Source organism: Xiphias gladius, chromosome 8 (assembly GCF_016859285.1).
Source record: "Xiphias gladius isolate SHS-SW01 ecotype Sanya breed wild chromosome 8, ASM1685928v1, whole genome shotgun sequence".
Lineage (NCBI taxonomy): Eukaryota > Metazoa > Chordata > Actinopteri > Istiophoriformes > Xiphiidae > Xiphias > Xiphias gladius.
Window position 1 is genome coordinate 24,723,804 of NC_053407.1, and position 21,061 is coordinate 24,744,864.

Sequence of the window (21,061 nt, forward strand, 5' to 3'; positions counted from 1 at the left end):
GTATTTATAGTGTATGCATCCAATTGTGTTAATTATGTATTAGTCCGTATTATCATGTAATGTGGAATCAGTGTAATCGTTTAGGTTTTTTTTACACTGCTGAGTTCGAATGAGCTTCGGAATTTACAAGTGTTTTAACCCCAAACTGCCCCGAGTGAGCTGCTTGACCAAGAATGAAAGAATATGAATATAAATGGCTGTAAACTGTGACACGGTGACGCTGGGCTTTGTTGTAATCTAACAAGGTTTCCCTCTAAATACTGTATGAAAATTGCTGGGGTGGAGATTGGGATGGAATCATAACTTTTAATTTATTTAAAAATTTTTTTTAAAAGGCGCTCCACGGTATCATTCATATTTTCATTGGAACCTCCCCCCAGTACCTCAACACAATATATAGATACAGCAATGGGCGAATATAGTGAAAATACAGCCACTGAATGAGTGAGCTGGACCCAGGCACCAACTCTCTTATCACTGATGGACCACAGCGCTGCATTATTTTCGCCAAAGAATTCCTTTTTAAAAAATGAGAAAAAGTTTGAACTACTTTCCCTTCTCCCCCTACAAATATAAACTATGCCCCCTTGAGCAAAAATTTAAAAATACAGAATTATTCCATAATCCATCGTAAACTGTTTTTCGTAAACCTACACATTCATGGAGGCAGAATTTATTATTAATGACTATTTTATATTGTGATACTGACCAAGAATAATAACCATGTTATGTTACATTATCAGCGTTACAGTGTCACAACCCTCGTGTTATTTTAGATATCGGTTTGCTAAGAGCAACTTCGTTACATTTCAGCTTCACAGTTCAGTTTTTCCCGTCCTCAGTTCCTTTCTTCGTCCACACAGGTACGGGAGAGAGAGGGGTGACGCTGTCGGAAAGATTTTAAAGGATTTTGAGGGGAAGTTCACAACGGGTTCACAGCTCAGAGATCATAGGACCGTGGCGTGTACTGTGTTATAACTGTTAACAGTCAAGCATTTTAATCCACCCATCTGCTTTAATTTAAAGTAGGTTGCTAGAACAAAACTAGTTTCCAACTGAGGGATTTAAATGACTCAAAACCTCTTAGAAACAGACACCTCATCTTAAAAGTTTCTCCTTTTTTTTTTTTTTTTTGGGATTAGTCATTTTTATTTCCATTGACACAGTGTGCTTGGACTAAATCCCATAATCGGGCTAAACTGATAATTTAAAAGACCAAAAGGAGGAAAATGTCCATTACATAAGGAGCTGACACTTTTAAAGACGTCTTGCAGTCACGTTTTCCAAACCTATGCCTAAATGACAGGGCAAAAAAAGTTAAAAAGGCACATAGCAGATGGAGAGTTCGGCTGACATCTAAACAACATTAGACATATGAAACATGTCCAAAGGTTAGTCTGTCAAGGCCAGAGCTTTGATTCTGATTCTTTCCCAACCACAAGTTTTCTTAATCTTTATCTTCATGTGAGTATAAATAAATCGGATCTTACTCTACTGAAAAATCAGTACCTCAATATGATCAACAAACAGGATGATTACAGAATTAGATAGATAGATGGATTTTTTTTGTCGTATTAAAGAGATAATGACAACAGAAGTCATGCCCTCCTTTCAGCATGTCGCAGCCGACGAAATAACATTAGGTTCATTACCCTCCGTTATTATTTCCCTGAAAACACGAATGAATCACTTGGCTGAAAATAGCAGCATTATTATCACTGCTGCCTGAAGGACCAACAAAAGGAAATGTACAAGTGCCCCCCAAAAAAACAGATTGCAGTCGAAGCTGGAAGATAGGATCCAGATTTCAAACATCATAGTGCATGTATAATTTTGAAGACATGCAATAACTTGATATTTTGCAGTGCTTGTATATTGCTGCTTTTTCCCCCACTAACTCACATCACTAAACGTAGCTAGTAAAAAGCCTTTCATCTACACTTTAAATCCCCCTATTTAGCAATTATAAGCAGTATACAAACACTTAATAAATGGTTTATAAACCACTATAATCTAGTTGTACCCAGGTATAAGGACATTTTAAGTGTTTATCAATGTACAGTACTGGAGGATATTTTATGTTATTACAACTTTATTTTACTACATGGTCAATCATTTATACACGAGCATCTGCTGTGGGAGCCCACAGGAGACGTTATAGTTGTTGATAAATGCATTATTAAACACTCATATCTGCTTACGACGAAATTAAAATGTGTTATAGTTGATTTATGAAATGTTTATATACTGCTCATAAATGATATAGTGTGGACATGAAGGAGTGTTCAAGTGTGGCCGAAAGTTTTTGTTGACAAGTGCTTGTCGCACTCGTCATGATCAGAATAATAACCCTGAAGCGTTTGAGGATTTTTTAAAAACTATTTATGGAAGTTCCTGCAGCTACTTAAAAACCAGCCTGCCCAGTCAGGATCTGTTTGTACAGCGGCTACATCGGCTGCTTCAATGGAAAAATGTTAACAGTGACGCTAATAAACACTTAAAATGTCCTTAAAACTGTTTACAGCGGCATTGTAGCGTGTTTTAGTGAGGTTTCAATTGTGTATCAATCGTTTAAATATTGCTCAGAAACGGAAAAAAAAATTATATTATAGCATTTTGCTTCATTGTTGGCAAGAAGAGGAACTTTATTCAGCAGAAAGTCACCTCATTAAGAGACTCTGCCCTCAAGTCTTATTCCACTTGGGCTCCTATGATCCAACATTTTCATAAACATGAGAGTCTTCCTGATAGTACGTGACAGATTTACGTGTGTATCAGACTGTAATGACTTTTAATTTGTTCAACAATAAATATTTTTATCAAACAAAAAATACTTTAAGTTTACTAAATGTGTATACTTGGATTTCACTGACTGTTGAAAAGAAGGGCTGGGTCCCTCTGTGTCAAAGATCTGCCAGCCCTAAATACGGTACATTTTATTTTTATGGGGTTTAATGGAGGATGGTTTTACTGCTATGTTAAAGACGTTTACATCCTGACAAGACTAAATGTCTGGGTGAGGTTCTGAGCTTTTGGAACAGAAATGAACGTATTCAAAGGGATTGTAAATCAGCACAAAATATATCTGCTGCAGGATAAATGTGGCTAATATCCCAATCATTCGGGGGCCTTTAAAAAAGTTAAGCTCTCTCTTTCTATCACACACACACAGACACACACACACACACACACACACACACACACACACAGACACACACACTGTTTTAAATAGGTCGTCTCTCATCTTCCTCACTCAGGTCCTGAGCTGTCAGGAGATTCATGATGTCCTTTCTCTATGACACAAATGCCCTTTGCAGCTTCGCTTCAGGAGTTATTTAAAACACACCAGCTGTATTTTCTTACCTCTACTTTGAATAATTCTCTTGAAACTTTATCTTAACAGCCATTTTTGAGTGTGTGTGGAGTTCAGACTGCTGCTGCAGCAACTGTCAAAAATATTAGGGTATTTTTGTGCTCACTCCTCAGACTCACGTTTGCCTTCCTCTGTGCCCTATTCAGGTTTTACTTTAAGCCATTATTATTGTAGTCAACACAGACAGGGAGCTTCTATAGAGTCAAATATTTATCACATTTTGGAGTTTTAGGCACCTTAGATGAGCCACTCCCCGAATCAGTCTTTCTAAAATCTCTTCTTTACACACAAGCTGTAAGTGAATTAAATGTAACTGGGATATCAGTGAAACTGTGTCTAAAACAACTGGGGAATTGTAATTGACTCAGTAAGGCAGTTTTCTTACTGTGTTATTGTGATCAGTGAATAACTTACTGAAGTTACTAGTGGATTAAATTACCTTTGTGTTATTCCATTCTCTTTGTGAATGCTTGTTTTATTTTTGCTTTATTTTTGCTTCATTTTTGTTTTTATTGTCTATAATTTCTGAGTGGATGTTTCCCTGTCATCAAGTTTTGTTCTTCCTCACGCCCAGCTAATGACTTATTTTATATATTCACCTGAATAATTTATAACCTATTTATGAATTCAAGTGTCTATATAAGTAATCATTGTACAAGTGTTTATAATAACAACACCACCACAACAACAACTACAATAATAAGAATAACAGTAATAACAACAATAATGATAGTAATAACAGATATTATTGTTGTTGTTTTTTTGTTATTGTGATTATTGCGGTTGTTATTATGCTTTACCGCCACATTCAGCTGGTTCCGGTAGTGCGCCTCATAAGGTATTCGCCAACCGCTTTGAAACAAACGAAGAAGACGGAGACCGGAAGTTACGTTGGGTGTTGTCATGGCGTTTCTCGTGTAAGTCACCGAGCTCCAGAAATTTGACAAAACATATCAGGAGATTTGAAGGTACGTAAGAGCGCGTTATATCACGGTAGCCTGGCTTGGTAACACCAACGCAGCTCGGCTGTTCTACGGAAGTTAGAATCCGATGTTAAAACGGAAAACTTCGCTTTGTTGTGAATCAGTTGCAGCGCTGCTAGTCTGTGCTAGCTGCCGTTAGCCCCGGTGTTGCAGCACTTTTTCCTCAACGGTTTGGTGCCAAGTTAAATTTGCGGTTAAATTTACCGAGTCATTGTCCGCTTTCCAAGCCTCAGTAGCATGCGTTCAGTTTAAAGGTGTGTTGTTGTTCTGACCGCCTGGCTAATTGTGACCATTTAAAAATAAACACTAGTCATTGTTCTGCCTGTACATTACCTCCATCTAACGACACTTAATATTCATGTTGTTTTATAGGTTGAACTAAATTAACTGTCTCTCCTGGACCAAAACAATGAGCACTCAAGTAAGCAACGAACTCACATAGACTTATGTTTTCTATCCAGCACGCCTTCGTTTTGTTTCCTAAGTGACTGCTTTCAAAGGTTAACTGTCAACTTGTGCTTTGGTTTCAGTATAGCATCCTTTTCAAGCAAGAGCATGGTGAGTTACATTACGGGGGGGAAAAAACGATTTCACTGTATAAGTGTGCTAATTTTCTGACTTGATAGAGATACCACAGATTTTTCCCCAGAAGGTCTAGTTATTCAGAGCTGCTACCACTGGGTTTTCCTTTAATTTAACCCGTGTTTGATTAATTAAAGAGTAAATTAAAGTAAAGTAAGCCACCAAATAATGATAAGGATGAAGTGTATGGCTTGTGTGGCTTTAATTTTCTTATTTTCAACAAATCCCTGAAAACCCCTTATTTTGAGTCCAACCCGCATACACGGTACTGCTGCAGTAATTACTCACTAGAGCACCAAATGTGTATTAATGCACTATTGCACAATTTACTCCTTTTTAAATAACGCTGACTAATAACTTAGGGGAAACTATATATTTATGACCCATTTTCAAAGATTTAGAAACAAGTAGAAACATTGGCTTTGGAGCTGAGAACCACAGACAGGGTATGGAAGTCAGAAAGTATGGAGGGTCGGACTAATAAAGTCTTGGTTTTGGTGTTTTCCTGGGATTTGTTTACAAAAAAAATAGAATAATGCCAGACTCTTCCTTTAAATACTTTTCCCATCACCCCCTTAGTTTCAGTGTTAGGACAAGCGAAATATAAATTATACTCCCACTATTGACATGAGTTTTAACCTGCGTTCGTTTCCTCTCAGCACATGAAGATGCCATCTGGACGGCAGCGTGGGGTAAAAGTGAGGCGGACGGGTCAGAAACCATCGTCACTGGCTCGCTAGATGATATGGTGAAAGTCTGGAAATGGTGAATTTTTTGTTCTTTTTTTTTACACTGCTCCTCAAGACAATCACTAAAAATAATGTGTTAAAAGCCTCTTACATAGTTGATATTCTTTGATTCTTTTCTTTCGTCATGTTGTATTTGTCTTTTTTCCTCTTTTGTAATAATGGATTTAATTAATTATTTGCTTAATTTGTTATTTTCTTTTTAAAATATCTCCACATCAAGATTTTCATAAATAACAAGAACGGCAAAACAAAAACAGTGAAACCGATAAGATCCAAAAAACAGGCAAAAATAGAATTTGTTTTTTTTGTTTTGTTTTTTTAAAGGCTATATCAGTAAAGACATAACACTATCATTAATCACAATCCTGTACATGTACAGGATTTACATTTAGCTCACAAAGCATCACCACAGTTTTTACTGTCTGACTTCAGATCTCTTCATTTGTCAGTGTCTTGACTGTGTTCATTCCACATCAGAAAACCCTGGAACACGACTGTTTCTGTCTTTGTTGAACTGTTGACAAATATGCCGCCTCTGAGTTTTCACAACAGACGGTATTGATTGTGACCCCTGCTGCAGACTGCAACAGCACACTTCACTGCCTTCCTCCATTTGGATCCTCCCCAGCAGTGGCTGCACTTTTATGTTAATATGGCATAGATGATTAATTGGCAGGTTTTAAGCCCTAAATACAGTGACGGGACTTTTATCAGCTGATTTTAAGAGGATCTTTAACAAAATTATTATTTTAAATTAAGTAATAATACTCTGCCACCATATGTTTTTTCTCTTGGCTTTTGTTTGACTTGTGAGCACATTTCACAAAAGGTCTTTGCCGGCACTGCTTACACAAATGGTAGTTGCTCACAAATTGAAAACAAAATAAGTGAGTCCTGCTTGGCTCTTCACAAGTATGGTGTTTGTTTTGATCAGTGAAATGTGTCAAAATAAAAACCAGAGGACATTATCTCATGCCGCGTACCGCAGCCTGCTTGTTGCAGACTTGGAGAAACAGACCCCGGCTTCTCAGAAATCTTTGTTAAATTTGCTGCAGATATAAATTAGACATGACTGAATGACTGAATAATGTGTGTGCCGCACTGTTGATGCAGGTCAGACGAGAAGCTGGAGCTGCAGTGGACTCTGGAGGGACACCAGCTGGGTGTGGTGTCGGTGGACATCAGTCACAACGGAGCCATCGCTGCCTCCAGCTCCCTTGACGCCCACATCCGTCTCTGGGACCTGGAGTCTGGAAAACAGATCAAGTCTATGGACGCCGGACCAGGTAAGACTGGGCCTGGGACGATCATCGTCATGTTTTTTTCTATTGATTAATTAGTATTGGGTGATAGGATAGCTTGGTGAGTAGAGACATCATGCTTCCCTCAGCTCTATATCTGACTGATGCTGACCTGAGAGAGCAAACATCACACGAATATAATATTTTCTCTATGATGAGTCTTAATTAAGATATTGATTAAAATAGTTTTGGTCCTTTGGTTCCTTGAAATGCATGTTACTTGTGGTTTTGCCTTTTACCCTTAACTACTTTGTAATTTATCAAATGAACTATTGATTTATCCAACTGATAACTGTAATAGTCCCACTTGTAGTCAGCATGTATTTTTTTAGTGTGAGATACTGTAAGTCTTGAGTTGAAAAGATTAGACTATTAATCGATTAGTTGGTCGACAGAAAAAGAATCAGCAGCTATTTTGTTTGATTAATCAATTATAAAAATAACTCATGTCAGTTTTAAGTTAAAATGCCAAAACATTTGATAATTCATTTTCTCAGCTGTGAGAATCTACTGCTGTTCTTTGTCTTTTGTGATAGTAAACTGATTATCTTTAGGTTTTGGACAAAACAAAACATTTGATGACGTCCCCTTGGACTTTAGGAAATTGTGACAGACATTTTTCAGTAGTTTCTGATTTGTAATGGAAACCAATCTTTTGATAGAGAATTGTCATCATAATCGATTACATAAATAATCATTTGTTGCAGTCCCATTGTACACTCTTGGCTAGATTTTGTTGTTACGGATATCTTTTCAAATTCATGAGACTTTCCAGTAACTATTTTTCTTACAGCCTTGGAGAATTCCCTTTTATAGATAATTCCTGGTGCCTGTAGGCTTAACTCATTTCGAATAACTTGGCTCCTAAACTAATACTTCCTATAAAAATTTAATATGGTCTCACTTTTTTTTTTTTTTTAACTGTCTATCACTTGCCACTGGAATTAGGTCACGACAAAAGAAATTTTCACCAAGTTTGGGTGTTAAAACAAACCTGCAGGGGATGACAGCTCGTCCGGTCTGATGTGTAGCTCAGCAAGCAGGTTTTATTTTTTTACTTTCACCTTTCAAGAACCCCACACCCAGAGACGTCTGTGTCGTCGTGTATCTTGACCCGAGCTGTACTTAATCTAAATGCCATGTCACCTTCCATTAGTGATAGTCCAGTTCACTCACTAGTTGGTCTGGGTCGGTGGGTTACAGACCTTTTTTTTTCCCCCTCTATTTGAACATACTGTACTTTGGTATGTTTGGATTCTTCAGATGTGAGATCTGTTACCATAAAATATTTTTTTTCTTTTTGTGGATTTACATTATAATAATTAGCCTAACTAATAGTCCACAGAGCAGAAAGTAGGTTTTGCGTCTTGTTCACCGACAGAGAGACAAGACAATATGCTGTTAATAACCCCAAGGCACAGGTTTGTAGTAAGAAACTACAACAGGGTGAAACACAGCTTTAATAAAATAATTCCTGGAAAAGAATCAGTTTGAGTTTAATCCTCCCTTTGTCTTTTTGCTCCCCTGTTTAGTTGATGCATGGACAGTTGCCTTCTCCCCAGACTCTAAATACATCGCCACAGGAAGTCATCTTGGCAAGGTCAACATCTTTGGTGTGGAAAGTGGCAAGAAGGAATATTCTCTGGACACCCGAGGGAAATTCATCCTGAGTATAGCTTACGTAAGGAACCATAAATTGTGGTTTAGCTCGGGTGGGTGGTGGCTTCTTAAGCTCAGAGTCTAAGGATTCGCTCAGATGAGACTTCACTGCCTTGGCTTCACAATAGCTCATTTTGATTTGTGTTTCTCGTCATTTGCACCAAGGTTTCCATGTGTTTTAACTCTTAACCTTTCCTCTGCGGGTCCAAGGGTTGTTTTTTTCTTCTCTCATGTCTCCGCATTTGGAAATTAACTATGAAATTACTGAGTACAGTTTTGTAATTCTGATTTTCACCTCAGAGCCCTGACGGAAAGTATCTGGCCAGCGGAGCTATCGATGGAATCATCAACATCTTTGACATCGCCACTGGAAAGCTACTCCACACACTGGAAGGTAGATTCACCTGTTAATTTTTATTATTTAGGTAGTGATTATTCTGTTGACTTTTTTTGTTTTTTGAATAATGGATAAAGCATTCCGTCTATTAAATGTCAGAAAATAGTGAGAAATGGGTGAAAAAGAGCTTCAAGTGTGAGGGTTGTTGCGCAGCCAAACAGCCACGTTACGTCTTTAAAAACAGCAGAGAGGCAGAGATGAGACACATGGGAAGATTCTGAAGAACCTAAAGGAGTCATTCTTTCTCCTCTCTCTCCCAGGTCACGCCATGCCCATCAGATCCCTCACCTTCTCCCCTGACTCCCAGCTCCTCGTCACAGCCTCAGACGACGGCTACATTAAGATATATGATGTGTGAGTTCAGTTGGCAGCTCGTTTTTACTTCTGACATCAGTTTTTGTTCTTTAGATAAGATAAGATATTTATATTTATTCATCCTGAAAAATTTTTTTTTTTTATACCAAAGATGTTCATTATACGTAATCAAATGAAATTAAAACTGAAAAAAGATAGGTAGACACAGAACAAGGGAAAGAGAAGGTGCATCAGGGTTAGTATGTTACAAATTATACAAATTACAAACATAGAAATATACAGTATGAAAGGAAAATAAAGAAACATTTTGTTTGCTCTAACAAATTGGCTGATATTGTTCTGCAGGCAACATGCCAACCTGGCCGGTACACTGAGTGGACATGGGTCCTGGGTTCTTAATGTCGCATTCTCCCCAGATGACACGCACTTTGTCTCGAGGTAAACCAACATTTTTGGCCTCATACTGTCTGAAAAGACAGCTTGAGGTAGCTGAAAAGCAGAGGTATATGTAAAGTTTCATGCTCCATACATACAAAGAAATTCAGCTGCATTTCTGCAACACTACAATTAATTTTGCAAAACTGAAGAAATTACTGACAGACAAGATAAAGGTTGACGAATCCATAGGTATTACTTACTATGGCATTGTACTGTACGTATAATAGAACATAATGGCCAGTAGTAGTTAATCCTCCCTTGTTTGTAAGTGTGCATTAGTGAGTTAGCAGAAGGGTTTTCCTCTGTCTACTTTCCCATGCTTCCAATCCCATTATGCGAAACCGCTGTCAGCTGAAGCTGTTTTTTCAGACCAAGGTCGGCTCTTTCCAGTCCAAAGTGCCAGGATAAACCGAGCAGATCAGCCAGACAACACAAAGTTTGATTCTAAGATGAACTTCTCTTTCTGCCTCTGCTACCTTCAGCTCATCTGACAAGAGCGTGAAGGTTTGGGACGCCAGCTCCAGAGCATGTATCAACACTTTCTTCGACCATCAAGATCAGGTGACAAAGACGACCCTGCTTCTCTTCACTGAGTGTGTTACAATCAAATTCAAAGTGAGAAAATCCATCTGCTGTAGGCGCTGAAGTGTTGGGGGAAATCAATATGGCCAGTGTCACGGACTGGCCCTTCACATAATCCTTCTCTGACGTTTCAGCTCGGGCAAACTAATAATCCCAGTTGTCATTAGATCTCTGGTAGCAGACGCCTGCGGGGAGTTGGATCTGTTCTGCAACAAAACCTCTGATTGAAATGGCACATCTCCTCCGAGAAGAGATCAGAGATGGCTTAGTCTGCCATGTTGTTTTTGTGTCTCATCATTGTGTGACTGCAAAAACAGAAAATCTACTGGGAAAGTTTGCAGCCAATTAACTGTTCTAGCTTTGCTTTGCTCTTGTATTTGGAACATTTTTTTCAGCCTTTGTCTGCTTGGTTCTGTTGCATTATGCAAGGACATCCTTTTAAAAATGCAGTATTTACTATAATGTTCCACAGCTTTGGCAATTGCTCTATGGAACATTGTTATGTTAATCTAAAGTTAAGGCTTTATTAATGTCCTCTAAAGTGTCCCTGGGTTATGTGAAAGGTGCTTGAAATCAAAATTATCATTATTATTATTATTATTGTTATTCAAGAATAATACATGATAGAAAACCTGGCAGGGTGTCACACTGCCCTAGTCCTCTGAGTCAAGCCACATGTTTTGAGTAAAGATATCATTGTTCAAAAGTGTCGATACCTGTTTGTAATCTATGCCAGTGCAAAGGATTATTGAAAATCCTATCTTTTCTGTTCCTGTCGTCCTCAGGTGTGGAGTGTAAAGTACAACAGCACCGGCTCCAAGATCATCTCAGCTGGAGACGACCGCACCATCCACATCTACGACTGTCCCATGTGATAACAGACGTCCAGTACAGGCGGCAGGACATCAGGATCTTCTGAGCTGTTGTTTGCTCAACTCATGGAGTTGAAGTTGGTAATTGGGGGGGGGGGGCAAACTGTAAATGTCATGGATTATTTTGCACTGGCCAAGTACGGTCAAATAAAAGGGTTGTTTTTGTACTTCTGTTTTCTTTTTTTTTTGAGTTTATGGTTTGAGTCCTTGAAAAGCAGTTTCATTTCACTGATCCAGTTTGGTAACAGAACTTTGCAAAGCATTGATTGTAAATTGAATATTTTTAGGTTTCCGATAAAATAAGTGATTTGGTATAAAGCCCTGAAACTGACAAAGGGCAGTAAAATAATATCAAATAATCCATAAATGTAGATGATAGTTAATTCACTAGATTGTAGTGTAAAAAGCTTTATATGTCTCCTTTAACCTCCAATAAGTTGGTTAAAAAAATATCATCCATTCCCTCCTTTTCTGTTTAAACTCTTCCTATTTATCTTAGTTCACATTTAATAATTGATCTGTTATCTATTTAGTTATATCTGATAACCTGTCACTGTTTTGCAGATCCATAATTTGGATTTGGGTAAACTGCAACCATGAGTTTTTGTAGACTAAGCTGAGTGTTGATAAGAAATTAGTTTTAACTCTAGTGCTATGTATAGTGTCTGTAGGCGGAACATCATGGCAGACCGGTGAAAACTAAGAGATTTATTCTGCTTCTTCATCTGGCAAAAGCAATGCAGAAATGTAAGTTAAGAGGAAAGTTTCAGCAGCAGTGAGCAGGAGATGAAGTATGATCTAGTGCTCCATCCAGTGGCCCAGGAGGGGTACTGCAGCCTCACAATATACTGATGTCGCTGTAGCAGAAGGTTTTTTTTTTTTTTTTTTTTTTTTAATAATCTTTATAATGTACAGATCATGATACTAGTTACCAACTACTACAGTGATTCAGAATTCTTTATTACAGTTCATCAAATGTCCACGCTCTTTACATGATTCTTGGCAGTTGTTAAATACAGGCGTAGCACTTCCTCCATACAGGCAAGGGTCCGTTTCATTTGCCTTTCAGAGATTGTGGAGGAAAAGTTCAGTTCATCATGCTTATTCGCTTGAACACTGTTGTACAAACTGAAAATTGATGCTTGCACACACTAAAACATTTAAGTTTATAAAAGAGAGGGCACAGAGTGTCGCACCCCGCCGCGATGTTTTTTCTGGCTTCAACAGTAAAGGGCTACATTCACATGCTTCTCTGACCTGTCTTCTAACATGACATTAGCTTTGACATACCTCACACACATTAAGTGACTAGTGAAATCTGAAGGCAGCTTTGGGAGTTTAGTTTTGTCTGCTGGTGTGGTGCTGCTGCCTTTAATCCTTTCTCCGTTTTTGTGGTGAATCAACCAAAAAGCAAAATGGCCCGGAGGTTAAACTTTCTGCCCTGTCACTAAATAGTAGCATACCTGACCCCCAGTGATCTGAATAGCACAAATAATAATACCCAGAATGATCAACGTTAGAAGTCAAATGAGGAAAATACATTCCCAATTCTCTCATGTAGTCTAGAGCCTGCAGCGTTAAGCCTATTTACACCTCTTCTGCTGCGTCACATCTCTTCTCATCTTTTTTCTTCTGTCGTCAAGCTCCACTTTGTCACTTTACACAGATATGAACAAAATAAAGCAGAAACACCTGCCCAATTAGGTCTTTCAAGTTATCTGCATGTAGAATTCATCATTATACCTGCACTACTGACTTCACAAATTGCCAAAGCTCGATAAAGAGAGACTTTATGTCAAACTAAACAAACTTGGGTCCGGTTTCACAAAGGCCTCTATAGATAAAGTCAATATCTGTTGTTCTGTAAATAAACCGAACAGCATATTTTATCATATGTTATAATTTAAACAGGATTGCTGTAATTAAATACAAAACAAATCTCAATGTTTCTTCATTTAGGCCTAAACAAAGGTGAGATTCTTGGCAGATGTTTCAAACCTCTGCACATTATTTTCTTTGGCTGGAATGCACTTTGAAATCAAGCTCTCTTCTGCTCTTTCCTGTGCCCATTAGGGCAGAAGCAAGCCATTTGTGTCTCTGTACTTTGGCACTTTGAAAACCCTTTACTGCCGTGTACCTGTAGCTCTATTTAAAAAAAAAAAATTGACCCGGCTGGAAAGTACTGTCAAAACATGCATCATGTATTATGAGCTTAGGCTGCCTGGGCGCACAGTGAAAATAAAAACAGAGTTGCTGTGTATAAGGAGTTCCTTTCCTTATCCATTTATAAAAAAACATTGAGAGCCGCTCTGTGTTGTTAAAATATACAGTATAGGAGCAATGACTGTAGTTATCTACTGTTTTTTAACAAGCAGCCTGTCATTTTTCATTGGATCTAATTTTAAGAATACATGTTTTTTTTTTTTTCTGTTTTTTTTTTAAACAGCGGTGCATTTAGTTTTGGCAAAATGCGACACATTGTTTCCACAGTAATAGTTTAGCAAAAAGAAACAAAAAGGCCAGAAGGAGCTGGTTTGAGAGATGGAAAACGACAAGGTAAATGACACCTGTGACTCTCAAGTGTACCTAAAGACAAACATCACCACCTGCACTAATCATACATGTATTAAACCAACACAGTCTGACAGGCTCGTAGCAGCAGCTGCACAGTAAGACTGGAGACAGATCCGGGTCATTATCTCCTGAGTTGAAGCCTGGTACGAGGCTCTTCTGACTCCATGTGGCCTCTCACCAGTGTCTGGACTCTATCAGCTCAGTTCGCAGGCTCAGTCTCTTCAGAGTCTCGTATCCCACCACGATGAGCACCGACGTGGGCGTGGAGGAAATGATGCGGGCTGACAGCCCCTTGGTCATGCCCCAGACGCCCTCCTCTACCAGCAGCTGCTTGAATGTCTCGGTAACAGATGATCGTCCCTCCACCTTCAACAGACAGGGAGGTGTTAAATCATCACCGTTATTTGCCAAAAAAGTGAGTTCATTCTTGACCTTGGAAACAAAATCTCACCAGAAGGTACATTTTATTTTCGAAAGCTCCAAAACAACTACTTAATGGATCTTGTGGTGAAATTGTTTCGTCATCGAATTTTCTGGTGTATAGTTTGTCTCCAAGGACTAGAGGCAACATCTAATATAAGTCAGGAAAGGTTCTGCATGGTGGTTCTCTGTGGTCTTTGTTCTGAATGTGTAAGCACTTAACTAAAACGAGGTTACTAGTGTTTACAGCTGTCAAGAAAGTGAAACTAATAAATGCTGCACTGCAATCAAGAGCAGGTTTCGAAATTATTGAGCAATATTGTGTAAGCGCAGCTATAGAGAAAAAGAGCTAATGTCAGCTGCATTTGGTGTTGAGAGATCAGTGCAAGGAGGTTCTGATTTTTTTGGAAAACCATTGCAAAGTCCCAATGTTCAATGAGTCAACGAACCAGGAGTCAGTGGACAGTTGGAGAAAGATCAAGGAGGACATTCACATCCTCCCCCAAAGACCGTCGTTAAATAAAGACAGGTTACAATCTGGCCCCAATATAAAAATCACCCGTTATCACACGACTAGGACGCTGTATGTGGGTCACGTGATAACAACTCAATCATCACCATAACAACCGAGCAAACTCCACCTGCTGATGTAGGTAAGAGATAAGAGATAGGGCCTGAAGCTTGGAAACATTTTTTTCCAGTGAGTGGACCTTGTCCTAGGAAATTTCTACATCTGTTTCCATCTCCAACCTGCAAGCTAAAAGGACAAAAGTAGGTTTGCCAGGCAAGCCTTCCATGAACAAGACATTAAACGTCTACCAGCTCAGGCACCGTACTCCTCACTAAGTCCAGTTTCAGTATGAGCCTTTTTTGTTAAACGCTGGCTTATTTCAAGTCATGTCATTTTAAGGGCATACAGAAGCTACACTCTCCCCTGACAACTGTGACCTAACAACACCTGCGCACCTTGTTCATTCCACTTTTCCAAGATTTAAATTTTGGTAAGTTCATTCGTCATTGAATGGCAGCCATCTCAGAAAAACCTGCCTAACGGAACGGAAAAAGGTGTTTACCTGTACTCTCGCTCGGACAACATCCATGGGGTTGGTGATGGTGGAGGCTGTCGCTGCTGCCATTGGTCCTGCCAAAGCCTGCAGAATCAGGTGGGGGCACTCGCTAGGTGCCAACAGGGACAGCTGCTCTGGGAACACAAAAGATTTGAACACAGAGTGAGGCCAAAATATGTAACTTTAACAACGGTATTTTTCTCTTCTCGTAGATTTTTGCTGAAGCTGCATTTCCCCCCAAACACTAACTTTTTATCTTGTGTAATTTTTATATATTTTGTCTTGATTACATTAGGCCAAATAAACTGGTGAGCTGGATTTCAGTCCACACTCTCATCATATGCATGTAGCAGCTAAGGGAAGCCATTAACAGAAACCACAGCTAGCAAGGTGTTGATTTACCTGCATAAAAATGATAAAAAGGCCACCACAGTGCACTGTTTGGGATGTATGTGAGTAGCGACGCCACATAGCCCCTGTAAAATCCCCTGAATCCATCAGCTGCAAATATCTGCACCATAATTTCCCGCGTTTGCCCGAAAGTCAGTCGGCGCTTGGTTGATGCGAGCATCATTTTGGGCTTGGCCTTGAAGCGAGTGAGGTGTTCCCCCTGTCCTTGCATCATCAGGTGCTGCGACACCACATCTATGGGCACAGTGATGGTCTGGGCCACCAGGGACGCTGCCCCTCCCGCCACCACGGACTTCACCGTGTTACTGGGCGAGTACTGGGACACGTACTTGCGCACCAGCTCATAGGTGGTGATATAAGCCTGTCCTGAGACTAGGGTGAACGTGTTGACCATGAATCCACGGTACAGGCCGCGCACTCCCTCTGCTCGCAGGATCTTGCAGAAAGCATCAAAGGTGCCGGAGTAGAGGGCCTTTCCCTTCTGCACCTGGAGGCGGGTTCGGATGAGGCTGGCCGGGTAGACCGTGGCCCGGGTGGTCAAGGTCATGAACACACCCAGGGAGTAAAACTTCCTCTTGTCAAGGTCCTCCCATTCGATAATTTGGATTGCGCCTTTCTGCTGCATGGTGCCGGGCAGGGCAGCGCTGTGCCCCTAGAGCCAGGTGTCTACAGTCATCAACCCTCCAACTGCCATCATACCTGTAAACCAAGAACACGCAGCTTATTCAAGCCCTGCGACCACATGCAAAGAAGCCGCTGGCTGCGCCCACATTTTCATTTATTTATTCATTCCTTCATTCAGAATTTGGACCTTAGATGACTGTCAGTCGACATTATAGTAAGAGATCAGAGCTGAAATATTTAGTCAAATAAGTAAGTGTGAGGACTTGCTGCCTTTCTTCGTCTTATGATTGTCAACTGAACATCTTTGGATTTTGGATGTTACATCAACACCTTGGGCTCTAGGAGATTATAATGGCAATTTTTCGCACCTTTATAGTGAGATTTTACAGGGAAAAAATGATTCATCAGGAAAAGATTTTTTGCAGATTAATCAGTAATGAAGTCAATGACTAATTGCAGCCCTATACAAGATAGGAAACTATACCTTGATTATCAGAGCTGCATCGTAATGTATCAGTACAAAAGGCCTTCACTCAATGCAAATGAAGAATTAGGGATGCAACTAACAATTATTTCCAATATCCATTAATCTGCCAATTATTTTCTCAAATAATCAAATTGGTCTATAAATCACCAGGAAATAGTGAAAAATGCAGATCACTATTTTCTAGAGCTCGAGTTGACATCTTCAAACTGCCTTATTTTATCCGACCACCAGTCCAAAACCCAAAGATATTCAATTGACAATGATAGAAAACACAGAAAAGCAGCAAATTCCCACATTTAAGAAGCTGGAACAAGTGAGTTATTGGTACTTTTTCCAAAATTGTTGACAATTAATGTCCTGTCAGTCCTCTAAATCGATAAAGAAATGAATCTTTTAGCTTTGTGATACATCAAACAACTGGCCTGGCAATGATCTCGTATTTATCACCGCGAACTCTGAATTGCTGCTGATGGTCAGGTCAGCACCTTGCCCGGCTTTGGATAAATGTGCTATATAAACAACACTCTAACACAAGGAACCTTAAATTTTGTGAGCCGTTACAATAACCAGGGTCTTTTCTATCACCTCCTGTACCGTGCAGCATTTCTGCAGCCAGGACAGTGCGTCCTTTGTGTGTAAAGTTTGTGCATATATTGTGCACTATGCAAATACATAAAAGAGGATATTTAAAACCAGGACACTCATCGAGTACCTGAGCGCATCAAAAACGTGTCAATGTCTGAATTCTCAGTTCATAAAAGCAGTCAATAGAGTTCAGTCGGTGACCCAAGGCTGCATTGGAATTGGGGAATTTGCTGGTGTGTTTAGTTCGCCCAGTTACCCCCGCCTGGCGCTGGAAATATTACTCTTTGACGTTGTGTGGCAGCCAGTGGCACAGGAAACACTGCACGGGTAGAGGGAAGAGCGTATTTCACTAGCTATCATAAAATTCTGGATGCAAATGTCCTGCGGCGAGTCGAGACGGTTCAACTGAAGAGAGGTTGGCTTCCGCAACAGGACGACGACCCACGAGCGACCTCAAGAAGCGGAAAAGCTGAGGCCTCGTGAAACAGCCCTCACGGTCTCGAACATCACTGAAAATCTGTGGGCAGATTGTTAAACGTGCTGAGAGAGAGTGTGTGTGTGTGTGTGTGTGTGTGTGTGTGTGTGTGTGTGTGTGAGTGAGAGAGACTAACTAAAAAATATCTCAGGACTTGAATTGATCTGAAAATTCCTAAAAAAAAAAAAAAAAAATCAAGAATAGAAGGTCTCTACTCTGGCTATAGAAAGCGTTTGGAAGCTGGGGTCACTAAGGACCGGCTTTGTGTCAGGCGCCCAAACTTTTCCACGTGCCACTATCACTCTTGCGCGGTACTTGTGTGTCCTGCGGGGCTCGAGGTACAAGTCACAGCTTGACGGACCCGAAAGACCTGTCACGGCCGTGGGAGGGGTGACTCCTCGTGCTATCGGCGAAACAGATCGGGAGCCCACAAAGAAGAAGAAGAAGAAGAAGAACGCGGAGGATTGCGCCGCGGGCAGCTTTGACGCGGAACCGCCATGCTCCGGTGTAACAGACACACTCTCTACCGAACGTTGTGCTCAGGCCCCGTACGTAGAGATACGGCGACTGGGGAGAGGTCTGAACGGCTCGCAAGCGACATGCAGGGGGGCATTCCTGTGCAGCCAGTATCCACAGCGGTAGAGGACAGACAGCAACACAAAATAAAAAAATCAAAAATCAAAACAAAAAAACTGATTTGTTCTTGCTATAAGCACACGTTAAAAGTCAAGCGCAGTTCCGTAGCGTTGTCACGGGAAAGTCTGATCAGTCCACCCGACACTTTTATTGTTACAGCGGTCGGTGAAGCAGAAAGGGGGGGGGCACACGTGCAATGTCACAGCGCGTACTCACGCTGCCGTGTTGGGTTAGCTAACAACGACGGGCTACCTCGCCGTGTGAGATACAAACCGGAGGATTTCACGTAAACACGCCGGTTAAACCTACCTGTCAGGGGGGCCGTGTAGCTCGGGTTCACCTTCCGCAGAAACCGTCGCGAACCTGGGCTGCTTCGTTGCACTTCATACGGCCTGCTCTGCTACGAGGTGGGTCGTGTCTTCCGTCCATTACTGCTAGGAACAAACATTGTCAAGGGTTAAAGGTCATAGGTTGCGTTTGAGTGCAGCGTAGTGTTGCTGTCGTTACACAACGTTTCTCGGCTAAAGTAATAATAATAATAAATAAATGCGATGTGAAAATGGCCTTTTCCTCCCAAGTCGACGCCTTTAACGGTTATGTTTACGAGCTGTTTGTGTAATTTTACGACGACGGTGCATTCACGTGCCGACGCAAAGGTAGGAATTCCGCCAAACGGCTGTTGTAAGGTACCTGGAGCAGTGGTGGAAGAAGTGCTGAGAAAGTAAATGTAGCAACACCACAGTATAATAATTCTCGATTACAAGTAATAGTCCTATATCCAAAATCTTACTTTAGTAGTAGGGTGAAGTACTATCAGCAAAATCTTCTTTAAAGTTCTAATTATGCAGCAAAATGCTCCCTGTCAGTGTCATATTATTATATTACTTTACATGAATGTGTTATATTATATTGTTATTAATACTATTTTGTTGATGACACTTTACTTTAGCATTCATTTGCAGTATATAAAAACTTGCTAAATGGTTTATGACACACTGTAATGTAGTTATAAGCAGACATTTTAAGTGTTATCCATGTGCAAAATTTGTCAACAATTATGGCATCACCTATGAAAACATATTTTATATTACTATAACTGTGTGTTATTTTATTATCAGTGTATACACCGGTCTCCACTTATGGGTGGCCAGAGGGGGAGTTATAGTTGTTGAAAAACACATGAATTAAAACACATTTTAAAGTAGTTGTGCACCCACAAATGGAGGCTGGTGTATAAACGTATGAGCGTAGATGGACAATATTGAACAAATTCTGTACATTGATAACACCTAAAATGTCTTTATAAATGTCCTTATATCAGTATCTGATATCTGGACAGTACAGAAACTTTTAAATCAGAAGTAAAGTGAAAAGGTTATTGTATTGTATAATGTCTAGAAGTGAATGCAAAAGCAGCAGCTTCAAAAGCCAGCACAAACATCTGAACACCAAATAATAATGTAATGGATATTTCGTATACGTACATTAGATGGCAGATTGTTCCATTAACTAAAATTTTTATAAATCACATTACCTTTTCTTTCTCTGACCAAGGTCACTTGAATGCTGCACAGACATTGTCAGAGGCTCCCTGAAGGCAGCGCCAGTATATGCAATGGAGTCACATCTGTACTGTCACATGGGACCTCTACAGCACGTTTAAAGTCGCAGTCAGATTCAATAACAGAAACATATTGTCATGTTTACTAATTAGCTGTTTATCATTTGCTATATGTGATTACAAACTATGGCAGACGTTTTGAACGGTGACTTGGCAAAAATGTTCTTATAGGCAAGACTAACATGAAGGCTGCTTCCAATCTAATAGGTACAGATACATGCACCAAATTCAACTTTACACTGTTTAATTTTCCATCAGGTCAGTGTTGGAGGAAGTACTCAGATCCTTTAATTAAGTGTCAAAGTAAAAGTGCTCATTATGCAATCAAATGACTCCTGTGATTTATTATTATATTATATCTGACTTTATTAGATTGTTAATAATGATGCAAAAACGTGTAAACATTATTTAACTGTTCAAGCTGCTTGAGGTGGAGTTATTTTAATTATAGTTACTTAGTTTTGTCCAGTGGTTCCCAACCTAAACTACTATTTGTCACCAAATATTTCGATGCTAATACTTTTGTTCTTTTACTTAAGTACATTTTTGAATTTGCACTTGAAGCACTCCACCATGAATCGGCACCTTAATGTGTTGGAGGGGTTTGTGTTTCCTGGCGATCCTGGGAGCTGTGCTGTCGGGGGCAACAGCCTAAGAGCGATCCATGCAAACCTGATGGAAGTTTTTTTTTGGTGGAGACGTGTCACCTCACCTGGACCAGGGGAAACCGGGCGGTCTTTCTGGAGCCAGACCTGGGAGGGGAGGAACAGCCTGCCTGATCTGAACCCGAATGGTGCTTTGTTATTGGACGTATGTGCTCGTCATGGATTGGCCATAACGCCCAGTTCGAGCATAGTGTGTTTCATAAGTGTACTTGGTACCAGAAGAACCAAGGCCTAAGACTGATGAT

At 40.1% G+C, this 21,061-nt stretch overlaps 2 protein-coding genes across 6 annotated transcripts; one reads left to right on the forward strand and one right to left on the reverse strand.

Annotated features, from left to right (window-relative positions):
- The first annotated feature begins 4,198 nt into the window (after positions 1-4,198).
- wdr61 (WD repeat domain 61) lies at positions 4,199-11,418 on the forward strand. 3 transcript variants are annotated; one of them, XM_040132104.1, is made up of 11 exons: positions 4,199-4,290; positions 4,729-4,777; positions 4,887-4,914; positions 5,598-5,703; positions 6,801-6,973; positions 8,521-8,669; positions 8,948-9,041; positions 9,305-9,398; positions 9,705-9,797; positions 10,280-10,412; positions 10,547-10,931. In XM_040132104.1, exons 2-11 carry the CDS (start codon positions 4,766-4,768, stop codon positions 10,601-10,603), a joined length of 939 nt encoding a protein of 312 aa, XP_039988038.1. In that variant the 5' UTR covers positions 4,199-4,290; positions 4,729-4,765; the 3' UTR covers positions 10,604-10,931. The 3 variants fall into 3 exon arrangements, with proteins under 3 accessions (XP_039988038.1, XP_039988039.1, XP_039988037.1); XM_040132105.1 differs by lacking the exon at positions 10,547-10,931 and adding an exon at positions 11,165-11,418 and having other exon boundaries at positions 4,215-4,341; positions 10,280-10,358; XM_040132103.1 differs by having other exon boundaries at positions 4,215-4,341; positions 10,547-10,930.
- Positions 11,419-12,190: 772 nt separating this feature from the next.
- Positions 12,191-19,169, reverse strand: slc25a44a (solute carrier family 25 member 44a). 3 transcript variants are annotated; one of them, XM_040133575.1, is made up of 4 exons: positions 18,840-19,169; positions 15,715-16,422; positions 15,319-15,446; positions 12,191-14,191 (listed from the first exon to the last, which is right to left on the reverse strand). In XM_040133575.1, exons 2-4 carry the CDS (start codon positions 16,346-16,348, stop codon positions 14,000-14,002), a joined length of 954 nt encoding a protein of 317 aa, XP_039989509.1. In that variant the 5' UTR covers positions 16,349-16,422; positions 18,840-19,169; the 3' UTR covers positions 12,191-13,999. The 3 variants fall into 3 exon arrangements, with proteins under 3 accessions (XP_039989509.1, XP_039989511.1, XP_039989510.1); XM_040133577.1 differs by lacking the exon at positions 18,840-19,169 and adding an exon at positions 18,447-18,562; XM_040133576.1 differs by lacking the exon at positions 18,840-19,169 and adding an exon at positions 17,547-17,928.
- Positions 19,170-21,061: the final 1,892 nt, after the last annotated feature.

What these genes read in the sequence shown, in the direction of transcription:
- wdr61 (XM_040132104.1), top strand. An exon ending in ATGGTGAAAGTCTGGAAATG is followed by an intron (nt 5,704 to 6,800) that starts GTGAATTTTTTG and finishes CTGTTGATGCAG; the next exon opens with GTCAGACGAGAAGCTGGAGC. An exon ending in GACACGCACTTTGTCTCGAG is followed by an intron (nt 9,798 to 10,279) that starts GTAAACCAACAT and finishes TGCTACCTTCAG; the next exon opens with CTCATCTGACAAGAGCGTGA.
- slc25a44a (XM_040133575.1), bottom strand. Translation starts at nt 16,348, where the DNA reads ATGCAGCAGAAAGGCGCAATCCAAATTATCGAATGGGAGGACCTTGAC. An exon ending in TTTTTATCATTTTTATGCAG is followed by an intron (nt 15,447 to 15,714) that starts GTAAATCAACAC and finishes TTGTGTTCCCAG; the next exon opens with AGCAGCTGTCCCTGTTGGCA. An exon ending in TTGTCCGAGCGAGAGTACAG is followed by an intron (nt 14,192 to 15,318) that starts GTAAACACCTTT and finishes TGTCTGTTGAAG; the next exon opens with GTGGAGGGACGATCATCTGT.